Source organism: Rhinolophus sinicus, chromosome 1 (assembly GCF_057876585.1).
Source record: "Rhinolophus sinicus isolate RSI-liver-muscle chromosome 1, RSI-T2T, whole genome shotgun sequence".
In the NCBI taxonomy this organism is placed as follows: Eukaryota; Metazoa; Chordata; class Mammalia; order Chiroptera; family Rhinolophidae; genus Rhinolophus; species Rhinolophus sinicus.
This window is the reverse complement of record NC_142501.1, coordinates 15,765,966-15,778,623: the sequence shown is the minus strand read 5'-3', so window position 1 is coordinate 15,778,623 and position 12,658 is coordinate 15,765,966. Positions and strand designations below refer to the sequence as shown.

General features: G+C 46.1%; 1 protein-coding gene across 5 annotated transcripts in view; it reads left to right on the top strand.

Moving 5' to 3' along the window:
- The window catches only part of RFX4 (regulatory factor X4), a 137,193-nt gene that overhangs the window by 70,136 nt on the left and 54,399 nt on the right, over positions 1 to 12,658 (top strand). For all 5 annotated transcript variants that reach the window (XM_019728444.3, XM_019728445.3, XM_019728443.3 and 2 more), the window contains 4 exons: positions 2,847 to 2,908; positions 6,960 to 7,173; positions 8,637 to 8,714; positions 12,319 to 12,482. In XM_019728444.3, the coding sequence (XP_019584003.1) occupies positions 2,847 to 2,908; positions 6,960 to 7,173; positions 8,637 to 8,714; positions 12,319 to 12,482 (518 nt within the window). The remainder of the gene's footprint in view (positions 1 to 2,846; positions 2,909 to 6,959; positions 7,174 to 8,636; positions 8,715 to 12,318; positions 12,483 to 12,658) is intronic.

The window sequence follows — 12,658 nt, the reverse complement described above, 5'->3', positions numbered from 1 at the left end:
TTATTTTAGATTATTTCCTTGGAATTAATAGATCAAAAAGTATGAATATTTTTGTTGTAAAAATATTGGGAAAAAGCTTTTGGGGAAGGGTTGTACTAATAAACGATGTTCTCAGCAATGTATGAATATTTCAGTTTTTCCACACCCTTAACAACACTCAATATTGTCATTTTCAGACTGCCTGCTAATATCGGAGCATTAAACATGGTACCTTACTGTTTGCCCATATGCATAGCAGAAATTTCCCAGACTGAAATACAGGAAAATCTCCACTCTTCCTCAGAAACGAGTATATATTTATCTTATGGATGCTGGGACTCTTATAACTTTATTGTATGACCGTCTTTGCTTGGGTAGGTAGGAAACTCGGAACCCAAATTATAACACACTTCTAACCAAGGTGAAGAATCTACTAGCCCCATCTTTATGCTTCCAGTATTTTCCCTCAGTCCCTATTGGCATATCGATATCTGCTCATTAGTGTACCTTTGTGAACAGCTGCTTCTAATCTTGGCTCTGAAACCAGTCACGTGATTAAGGTCTGGTGGCCATACTTGGCCAGGGGTTAGTGTTAGTGGCCAAGAGTGATGAAGCCACTCGACCTTGTTGTGCTCTTAGCCTCATGACAGGACTAAGTGCCTGGAGAGCCCTGTCACTGACCCCCGGGTCAGACCCCTTTCTGAATATATCACGTTTTCTTTGGGTCACAACAATTTGAGAGAAACATAGACAAAGTGAGAAACCTATGTGCTTAGCTTATAGGAGTTACGGTTAAAGAAACTAGGGATATTTGCCTACAAAAGTGACACCATTAAATAATTCACAGACACCTGAAGTTAATAATTTTTAAAAAGACCAAAAAAAAAAAAAATAACAGAATTATCACGTCATTTTGTTCAGTATCATCACTGTGCGATTAACATTTTAAAGCCCGTTTATTTCCCAAAGTGGTATCGTGATGTTCTTTCATTAGCTCCTCTAACCATTCTTGTGAGGAATGCAGCTTTTTCCATCCATTTTCAGATGAGGAAACGCTGCCCATTCTTCACTAGGTAACTTCCTAACACACAGACGTGGTCAGGCTTCACGCTACTCATTCTGGATTCTCAGTTCCTCTCTAATTTGTCTGCTTCTTTCCATCCCACTGATGCCACTTTAGTTGAGGCCACCGTCATCCATCCCTCTGATTAGGAGAGGATTACATAACCCCCCCGAGTCCCTGGATATCAGAGGAGGACTCTTAGGCACACAGAGAGGTTAAAGAGTATGTCCAAGTTCAAACACCTAGCAGGGTCACAGTAGATGTCGAATGAATGAGCAAATCAGTCAGCGAGAGGATCATTGTGGATGGAAGACGGTGTGAATGCATCAACGATTCATCCCCACCTCTGAGAAAGTGCTCAGTGTTCACGCCCCACCAGTGGGACGTCAGCACCAACGTGTTGTCTCATGAAGGACACATGTAGGCTCGGTGCTGTACTAGAAGGGAAGGGAGTCTAGAAGAATTTCGTTAAACTTCAGAGAAAAGTCCCTGGAGGTAAAAGGAAATGAGTTATCAGGACAATCAGTGGTAATAACGGGTAACGTTTATTGAGCCCTTACTAAGTACCAGGCACTGTTGCAAATTATTTACATACATTTATTTTTTAGATTTTCACAAAAATTCTGGAACAGGGACTATTATCACTCCCATTTTATTGATGAGGAAACTGAGTCATTTGAATGTTAAATACCTTATGGGGGGGGCAGCTAACAAAAGGCTGAGCTTGGATCTAGTGCCGCTAGTCTCTACAGCCTCTCATAGGACTGCACTGTCCTGCCTCTCCGCAAACATCAGCGCTGGAAACACCAGGGATGAGGCCCTTGGGTTGTGTTTTCACCTGGGCAGATGGCCCCTCCTCCCAGGTTTCTGGCAAATCGATGTGGTTTTCCTGGGCAACAGCACTTAGCATCCTCCATCGCACCTGAGTAAAGGACACCCTCGGGGGCAGGGGGCAGGCTTCCTTGCTTCATTCAGTAAATGAGAGTGGAGCTCTTCGCATGTGCCAGGCCTTTTGCCAGGTCCCTGTTTTCATCGAGCTTTCATTCTAGTGGGGGTGGGGTGGGGGGAGAAACGACAAAAACTAAGCACTCAGGGTAAGGGAACAAGATCCCTTCAGAGAGTGCTGAGTGAGAAGACGTAAAGCGGGGCCACGTGATGGTGAGTGACTGCTGTGCGACTCTGCATTGGCTCGTCAGAGAAGCCCAGTGGGCAGAGGGACCTCCCCCCAGAAATCCTGCATGTTGTAAGGGGAGCCAGTCTTGTGACGATCTGATCTGGGGGAAATTGCATTCCAGGAAGAGGGAACTGCAATACAAAGGTCCCCAGTGGGGAGCAAGCCTGGTTGTGTTTTAGAAATAGAAAAAAAAGAAAAAGCCAGTGTGGCTGGGAGCTGGTGAGCAAGGGTGAGAATGGGAGGAGATGAAGTCCGGGAGGTAAGCAGGGACCCGTCCCAGAGGCTGGGGGTGGGTGTTAGTCCCAGGTGTGATGGAAGCCATTGGAGGACTCTAAGCAGGGGAGTGACAGGTTCTGGATCAACCGGTCTCTGCCTACGTGTGAGTAGGAGGGGTGAAGCCCGGAGCCACCATTGAGACCCTCAGCATCCAGAGCCCCACAGTCACTCAGATGCTCCCCTCCCACCTCCCTGACACCAGCTGTCTTCTCGGGGTCCCGATGGACTCCTAGTAAGTCATTGCAACCAAAGATGTATGGTTTCCTCCCTTCTTTAGATTGCCGCTTGTGAAACTCAGTCCCTGCGCTCCCGACTTTTCCCGACGAGTAACCGATTTCTTCTATTGACTTCCAGATCATAAGGCAGCAGTTTCCTCAGTTAACCACCAGAAGACTCGGGACCCGAGGACAGTCCAAGTAAGCACTGAAGCCCTTCCACCCGCAGAGGTCTGGACCCCAGGCCTTCCATGCTGAGCTCCGTCCACAGGCCTGGCAGGAAATCTGTGCCTGGCCAGAGCGTGAAGGAGCTTTACACAGCCGGGCCCTCTCTCCCAGGACCCGGAGAGAGAGGCCATCTAAAAAGCCCAGGGCCACCTGGCTCAGCTGCTTTAAGGAATCCGCCTTTGTGCCACCCTGCCTTTGAGTGTTTTTGTAAAATTGTCTTGCGCATCATTTAAAGGAGCACCTTTTAGCTCCGTGGAGAATCTCCAGGTTACTTGGATCATTTCACTGAGCAAACTCTCTGTTTTCATAGTTTCCAGCCGGCAAAGGAGCAACCTGTACTAAACCCTGAGAGGGAGATGGGGCGGGAAGTTGCCAGCCATACCGTGGTGCATGGGGCATACTGCTTCTCTTTCATCATTTCTGTCAACCAGCCAACCAATAGAGGCCACACACTTTCTGTGTGTCAGGTATATGGTGCTAAGTGCTGGGAACATAGGAGCAAACACGTCACCGCCTTCAGGGAGCGTATGTTCTGGTGGGGAAGACAGAGAAAAGACAGACTGTGGCAAAGAAGTTTGTCATGGAGGATACCAGAAGGGGAGTGGCCTTGTTTAGAAAGGGTAGTCCTGGAAGGCCTTGAGGAGTGAGAATGATGTATGGACACCTGTCTTCTAGTGAGTCAGTGGGAGGGGAAATTCTTCCTTTCCTGTTCCAGCTGCACTAACATCTGGGTTTATAAGACCTGCCTCCACAGGTATTTCAGAAATTGTTGGACGTTAGTTAATAGGTTCTGTGAAAAAGGTCCGGTGGCCATGTAAGTTTGGTGAGCCCTGAGTTAAACAGTTTCCTTGATGCAGGACTTCTTAGAACCTTTATTATGCTAATGTACACGGTGACTCCACTAGAGGGTGCCTTATTATGCAGCATTTCTAAACATGTTGACTATGTTGAGTAGCAGGTCAGCACTTACTGGCTTAGAAAATACTGAAACTTTAAAAAAAAAAAAAAGAACCCACCACATAAGACTTGTCAGACTTGTCACTAAGAGTTATTCAAAAGCAGCATGTCCAATACTGCCCCCTCACTCCTACCTTTCCTGGGCAGTGCATTCCCTCCTCCAACGGTGGGTTTAGCTCTGGGACCAAGGTAGGTAAAGAAAGTAGATGATCAAACCGGTAAAAACCCTTTCGGGTCAAGTTCTGAAAAGACCAAGACTCATTTTTGTGTGTGGCTCAGAAGCTCTGGGGGTGATTTCCAAAGACACTTAACAGAACATTTTTGAATGAAGGACATTTGGAATAAATTTCTCGTAATCTTCCAAGGTGACTACACTGAAGATCCAATCTTATTTCTACTGAGAAATTCCAGTATCTGTTTTAAAATGAGGTTTCAGCTTTGGTAAGAATGTGAACATGAAAGCCCGATTTGTCCTTCCTTGTTTGACAGTAGCACAGTGGTTGGCACCCAATAGGCAAGTCACAGTGTTGGCTGAACAGATAAGGGGATGGATGGAAGAATGCTGAATGCATGGAAACGAGTTATTCCCACCCCCCTGCCCACCCTCCACCCCCGCTTACGGTCTCTGGAGAATCACTGACTCCAAAACATTGCGGCCCATTTCTGAGAGTAGAAATAGTAAAGATAGTACAGAAAGGTTTCCCATCCTACATAAACATCCGTCTCCATGTGAGAGCCCCCTTTGGTTTTTGTTTTGTCTTTAGCCTAGCGGTTGGCAAATTGGGCAACACTTCTTTAGAAATACCATGTAATCAATTTCATTGTTTCCCGTCCATAAGAATCCTCCAGGGTTGGTCACATCTCCAACCAATCGAAAGGTAATAAGAAGCTCTAGTCTCCAGCCTGCCCCTGGGCCTTCTAGAAACAATTCCTCAGCAAATTTCCCTGGACCAAATACACTGGGGGTGTGGGGTGACTAGTGGAGAGTGTGTTGATGTGCCCTGCAGAGCCAAAACAGAAAAATTAACAAGTGACCAGGGCAATAGCTTCCTGTAGTTGTGGATTATAGCAACATACACCCGAAAAATCAAGAAATGGTCTGATCTGAATTGTTATTACTATCTTGCTCTTAAGAAATTATAAAGGAGAACTTCGTAAAGTTAGGGAGACGTGTCATAACTGCCTTCCCACCTGAAGGGCACTTCTCGAGCAAACGGAACCATCCCCTCCCCCTCCCACAGGACTGGCTTTGAGTTGGAAAGGCAGTTATGACAGTTGGGAAGTAGAAGGTACAGAAGCCAGAGATCAGCTCAACACACAGAGAACTTTCTGATAACTATACCGACCTAAAATGAACTGGACTGCCTTCGGAGGGTCTGAGTTCTTCATCCCAGGATGTATTCAGATAGACGAGAGATGCCCTCTAAGTAGAAATATCACAGAATGGTACCGGGAGGAAGAGGGGGCGGGAGAGGGAAGGTTATGCATGCTTGTCTCTCCCCTCCCCGTGAGGCCTCTCCCACAACTCAAAATGCGTTCTTATTTGTATTGTGTTGTAACGATCACCAACCATATCTCCGTGAGTAGAAAAGAATAATTAATATGTTATACAGCGTTTCTGAATGCGAGGTCCATGAATTATTTATATTAGTATTGCTGTGTGATTGTAAAAATCTACTCTAGACCTACTCAATCAGAATCTTTGCGGGTGGAGCCCAGGAGTCTCTATTTTAATATGTTCTCTATGTGAGTCTTACTATTAGTAAAGGTTGAGAGTCCCTGGCTTAGTGGTTAAAAGCACTTTCTTTGGAGGTTCAAATCCTGCCTCTACTTCTTACTCACTAGGTGATCTTGGGAATGTTACTTAAATTCTCTGGGCCTTAGTTCCCCCGTCTGTAAAATGGGGATAAGAATTAGCTCCAGCCTCACAGGGGCTTTTGTCAGATTAAATAAATTAATGTGTGTAAAGCACTTAGCACCTTGTGAGCTGCTGTGATGGGCACCCCATCTTTCAGTCGTAGATAATGACGGGCCCTCCAACAACTGGGTATCTCAGAGCCAGAAATGATATGCCAGTGCTTGCCCAGCAGGCGAATCCCTCTCAAACTGATGGGCATCCGAACTCCCTGGGGTGCTTGTTTCAATGCTGATTCTTGGGCCCCATTCCCATGTGCGGAATCAGTAGGTCTGGGGCCCAGGAATCGGTCTTTTTATTGGTCTCCACAGATGGTGCTGACAAAGTCAAAGTTTATAACCCCACAGTGCAGTGTTTGCTCTTAGTCTTTGTAGTTAAACAGACCTGTGTTCAAGAACCTGTTTTTCCCCCTAAAGCTGTATAAATTTGAGCAAATAAAGCTTTCTTGCCTCCGTGTTCTCATGTATAAAAAGACTGCAATAACGCCCATTTCATAGTGTTATTTTACAAACTAGTGTCCATGAATACTTTGCAAAGTGCCTAGCACATAGCAGGTGTTCAGTAGAGTGTAGCTAAAATCCAAACAAAATGCAGCCTCCATCCCTCATTAGTCTGAATTGAAAATATTGCTATTATTAAGCCCAATTTGTGCTAATAAAGTTTCTGGTCTTTGAAACCTGAATTTATCTTTTTTAAGGTACAGTTCTTTAAGACTACCTTTTACTGCTTGAGAAAAACAGTTCAAATGAATTTATGTTGGTGGTAAAGTTTGCAGTCATAAACACACCTTTCTTCTTGGGTCCCCACAGAAGGGGAAACTCAGATGCTGTACCCCTGGGATCATATTTAGCTAGATATAAGAGATTAAGTACAAATGGAAAATTTTTCATTCCCCTTTCTGCTTTGTAAAGTATTTGACTTAACATTTTCTGTAGGAGGCAATTTTGGTTATTTTTACCTGCTTGATTGATGGCTGGCATGGAACTTGGGTTTAATTCTAGATTTCCGAGATGTCGAGCCTTACAGGAGCATTAACTCTTGTAGCCCAGGGAGGATGGGCCCAGTCATCCTTGGCCTTGGGAACCCCCTGGCTCAGGAACCCCCACCTAATAATGATGCCTGTGGGTCTCTCTCTCTCTGTCTGTGGCCCAGGTACCATTACTATGGCATTGCGGTGAAAGAAAACTCCCAATATTATGATGTGATGTATTCCAAGAAAGGAGCCGCCTGGGTGAGCGAGACGGGCAAGAAAGAAGTGAGCAAACAGACGGTGGCATATTCACCCCGGTCCAAACTTGGAACGCTGCTGCCGGAGTTTCCAAATGTCAAAGAGCTGAATCTGCCAGCCAGTCTGCCCGAGGAGAAGGTGACCACATCTGACGGGAGTGGGCTATTTCTCTCTTTCTTTTTCACACAATACACACACACACACACACAACACTTACACTTTAATTGCAAAATGGTGAGTTTGAAAATATAAAGCTAGAAATCTGAATGAAGTATGGACTTTAGTTGATAATGTATAATATCAGTATTAGTTCATTAGTCATGACAACTGTGCCATCCTAACATAAGGTGTTAACAGTAGCGGTAAATGGGTGCGAGGTATATGGGAAGTCCCTGTACTGCCTTCAAAACTTGGCTACAAACCTAATACTGCTCTAAAATAAAAAAAGTTTATCTACCTATCTACCTGCTTACCCACCGACGTACCACGCTTCTTACCCTTCTATGATGTTATACTTTCTCATTTCACGAAGGAAGGACCCCTCTCCTCTCGGTTGCTTTTTTATAGGATAAAGTTTATTTTCCCAGGTGCCGCAGAGGATATGGTGACATTATAGTCCCTCAGACAAAGAAGATTTTATAGGTATAGTGACCCAGATAGTTTGGGTCCATAGGGTGTTGGGAGGAAGTTACTGGAAACACACATTTGGGGACTTGCCCCTGGTGATCACGTCTCACACACCTCTCTTGCTGCAGCCCAGGCCTAGTAGGAGCTGAGCTTCTGTCCACAGATGGTGCTGGGAGCTGGGATGCAGCAGTGAATGAGACCTGCGTCCTGCTCTCAGTAAGCTCAGTCAAGCGGGCTGGATGCTTGTATGAGCAAACTAAGTGTATATTGGATACACACGTCTGTGTTCTGAAACAAAAAGGATATCTGTAAAGAATGCTTTTTAAATCTAAGAACCAGATAAACCTTTATTTTATCCCTCAAAAAAAATTTTTTTTTCTCAACAGACTTCCTGTAGCATGGCTTTAAAATTCTTGGATAAAGGGAGCTGGAGTTAAAATTCTTTTGCGAAGTCGATTCTAGAGAATTTCCAAATGTCTTTTTTTTGTGATTTGGGCAAAAGCACCTCTTCTTATAAATACACACTGTGTTTTAACTTTCCAGTATCTCAGCTGATGATGAGAATTTAATACAGTAAGCTCCATTGAACGCGGCTGTGTGCCAGGCACATAGTGCTAAATGCTGGATGCACAAGCATGAATAATATGCCATTTTATTTTCCCAGAGCTCACAGTTTCAGGGGGTGGAGAGTGGGGGCAGAGGCAGAGACCTGTGTGTTCCATGCCAAGGGTGAGTGAGTGCTCTGATGGAGAAACACACCCAGGTGCCCTGAGAGCCCAGAGGAGGGAGCTGAGGGTCAGAGAGCGTCACCCAATAACAGTGAGTGTCGCGGAGGTCCTTGCAGGATGGGTAGGTGTTAGGCGAACTTCATCCCCTCAACCGGGAAGAAATGACTTGAAAATTGAAATTCCAAGGGCAGTGGTAACGTGTATTAATGTGTGCCTTTATTGTTGATCCTTCCCCACCCCCCACAGGTTTCTACCTTTATTATGATGTACAGAACACACTGTCAGAGAATCCTGGACACTGTGATAAGAGCCAACTTTGATGAGGTAGGTCAACAAGTGAGCTGTGAATACTCTGAATTAAAATATCGTGATAACACTGGCTCCTATGTCACACACTCCTACTAAGTGCCAGATCCGCACAGTGGTTCTAAGAACCAGGCACCATTATCCCATTTTACAGCTCTACTGCGTGGACAGCGGTTGGCATGGCCTTTTCCTTGATCCAACTAAGTGAGCCACATCCTGCCCGATTGGCTTACTAGGGAGACAGTGTTGCCAGGGTATCATTATACCCAGAATTATAGATTAAGGAAAACTTTCCTATACTTTGGATTTCATCTTTCCCCAAGGCTCGTCCGCTTTGGTGCATTTGGACCTGGTTACCCTCCATTCTCAAGGTCTGGTCTACATGTCCATCAAATCCCGCCAGTAGGGGACTGAAATAGATAATCCAGTAGACTTACTTTAAATAATCATTTTCAACCATTTGCCTCTGCTTATTTCACCACTCATGCTTGCAAACATTAAGAACTTCTTCCTTCTGTCTAATATTAAGTTTCCATTTGTTAAATGCCTTACATTGTTATGTAAGTAATCTGATTTCATCCCAACAATAGGAAGACATCTCTATCTCCACTGTATGAAAGATAATAACTCTCATATGTTTAGTCCTGAGCTCCAAATTCAATTGACTTGACATCTAACTTAACACGAGCAAATCAGAGCGCTCACTTTCTGCCCCAGATCTGTTTTCCAAGTCTTACATTACCACCACCATCCACCCAATTGCTCAAGCCATAAATCTTGATTCTTCTCTTTCTGTCCCCCTTCATGTCAGTCTGTCGGGAGGTCCTGTCGGCTCTACCTCCTGACATAAACACTGTCTGTCCATTTCACATCTAACTCCCAAGTATCAGCTCTCAAGCTTTACACTGTTCTCCCTCCGTCCTTTTTCTTCTCATCCGAGGAGCCAGGATCGCAGGACATTAAGTGATCTAAGATGCCAGAGGAGGAAGGGAGCTCCAAACTGAACAGTGCATCCTCTGCAAAGGGTCCTCCCGAGTCTGAGGACTGATCGGGGCTCCCTGTGCTTCTTGAACAGGCTTGAAACAGACAGATGCCTGCGAAAGACACTGATTTTCCACAGATTTATTTTAACATACACAGCCGCTGATCTTTTCCAGAATTTCTGCTAGAAATTGCTCATCCAAAAAAAAAAAAAAAAAAGAGTAGGGCTTCTTGCAACGAAAGCTTAGAAAGGCAGGCAGATGAATTCAGAATCTAAGAAATCTTAGGAATCATCTAGGCAGATCTTCTTACCCTGAGTTGGAAGGACAGGGAGGGAGGTCTAGGACCCAGCCTGAGGCCGATGCCCAGGGACAAGCTGGGAGCAGGGGACAGTGGAAGGTCCGCTGGAAGGCAAGTACCTCATCCAAGAAATGTGGCCATCTCCAGGCCTAGCCAGGCCAACTGTTAGCCAGCAGGTGTCCCTTGACAAGTGAGCAGAGCCAGAATGGGGAGATTCTGGCTGGGTGATACTCAGAAACTCAGGCCAGGGTGAACTCAGATGCTTAAGACACTACAGTGATTCCTTGGGCCTTGAAGTGGTAGTGCCTCCATGATATGATATAGTGACCGTTAGTAAGCATCTACTGGGTGCTAAGTACTATGTATAATAAGTACTTTTTTAGGACTCTTTACCAAAACCTATGCAGGAAATACTACTTGTATTCCCATTTCACACATAAGGAAACTGAGGTGTAGAGATATCACACCCCTAGTTGGTAGTGGGGCCAGGATTGGAACCCTGAAGGGCAATCTTCACTCATCTGGATTTTCTTTGTTTTAGTTTTCAATCTGGAGGGAAACTTTGCAGTATTTTCACTGTCATGGAATTAACAGAACTGTGACTTGAGTTTCCCAATTTACAAATTTGACTTTATTCACCACTTTGATCATGTTTTTGGCGATTACCATTTTCCCCATAGGAAGTCGGGGGGCATGCTTTTCTCCCCGTTCGTCATCTCCCAGGCTTCCCATCCAGTGTGTATACTGGGAAGTCCAGGAAGGCTTTGGACGTCCCAGAAGTCTTCACCGAGGCTGAGCTCAGGCCACCAGGCTGGGGTCAGAGGAAAGCAAGACCCTGTCCCTCAGAGGAGCCTGAAGGGCGTCGCAGGCCACCAGGGAGGGACGGAAAGCTGGACAGCGGGCAGCAGTTCTAGGAGAAACATGGGTCTCAGGAATGGGGTAGAAGCCTGGTTACCATGTGAAGAACAAACCAGCCACAGGACTGACTTGTGGAAAGACAGGCAGACACGGGCTGGTGTCATCCATTCCCTGACTTGCTGTCTGGCTTTGGACAAATGTCTCTGCGACATGGGAGTAATAGTTCTCAGCTGTCGTAGTAGTAGTAGAAGCAATAAGTGAGAGAACCTATGCAAACTTCCTGGCATATACTAGGCACTCAATAAATAAAGCTAATGCCAATAATAGTACCACCTCCAAAGTGTGAGACTGGGGCACTAAATTATCTCCTACATCTGATCAGGATGAATGTGGGGACACGGACGTGGATGATGCTATAGGTGGGGGTTCAAGAGTGCCCATCTGAGGGAGAAAGAGGGAGACAGTCCAAGAACCAAGTAGAACCCATGATAATTCACAAAAATTCAGTTATTCCCAAACTTCAAGATGAGCCACTCAGTTTTGGCTGAGGTCTAGATATTTTAAAGTCTAGATGTTTTGAAGTCTAGATATTAGTATATATACCAGGTACCCACCTTCCTTTTCTCTTCACGTCCTTTATCTCCCCTCTGCTCCCTACCCTCCTCTCTCCTGACCTCCAGCGCACACACTGAAAGATACAGGTGTAGGGGGGCCATCAGTGGGTCCTCTGCCTTGGACAGTCACTCCACCATTCCTTCATCAACAACACAGCTTGAGTTCCTGCCATCATCACATTAGTAATAATAACTCCATGCTTGAGAGCCTACTGTATTTCTGCTCTGTACTAGTGGTTGGGGTGGCAGTGCCCACATAGCTACTGCCTAGGCATCAACATCTAGCATCCCATAATGGCACCAACCGGCCGGGTCTCTTTGGGAAAACGGAGAAATTTGGGTATCAAGAGGCCCTTGCACTTTATCTAGTTTTCAGCACACAAGTTTGACTCAGGAGACTTTTGTTTGTGGCACCTGTTCTCCTCCCTTTCCAGACGCATTCCCCTTACCAGCAACTCACACACCACCGTTCCCTTCCTTTCCAAAACACCCAGGGCCCCCGGCGCACCCAGCAAGCCCAAAGAATAGTGAGTTCTAATGCTCTGAGCTTGCAAAATGCAATATCCTCCCTTCCCTGCCTTAAACTTCTCCCAGACCACAATAAGCATGCAGAGCACAGTAGAGCCCAGGCTGCCAGGCCAAGTGGTTGTCCAGCAGTGGGCACGCCACACATATGGGCACACGGAAGATATGGGACAGGAGGACCTCTCAGGGCCGCCTAAGCCACACACAGCTGGGTGGCCTCTGCCATGGCAGGGCAAGTAGATAACAGTGTGGCAGACTGGGTTGGCCCTGGCCGAGTCCCACGGCTTGGTTGCCAGGGCCCTGTGTAACCTCATGGCCCCTCTCCTCTCTGTGGGTCGACACAGGTTCAAAGTTTCCTTCTGCACTTTTGGCAAGGAATGCCGCCCCACATGCTGCCTGTGCTGGGCTCCTCCACGGTGGTGAACATTGTCGGCGTCTGTGACTCCATCCTCTACAAAGCGATCTCCGGGGTGCTGATGCCCACGGTGCTGCAGGCGTTACCTGACAGGTGGGTGCACTGCTCTCCCCGCCTCCCCTCACAGTGGGTCCCCAGCATTTACTGCTCCTGCTTCTCTTGTATTGAGTATAATTGTGCACTGTGTGGGGGCTTCCCTTGTCAAGACCATGACTATGGGACTTCTAAAAATAAAATTTCATATTCTTGACTCTAAATCAAAATGTTGA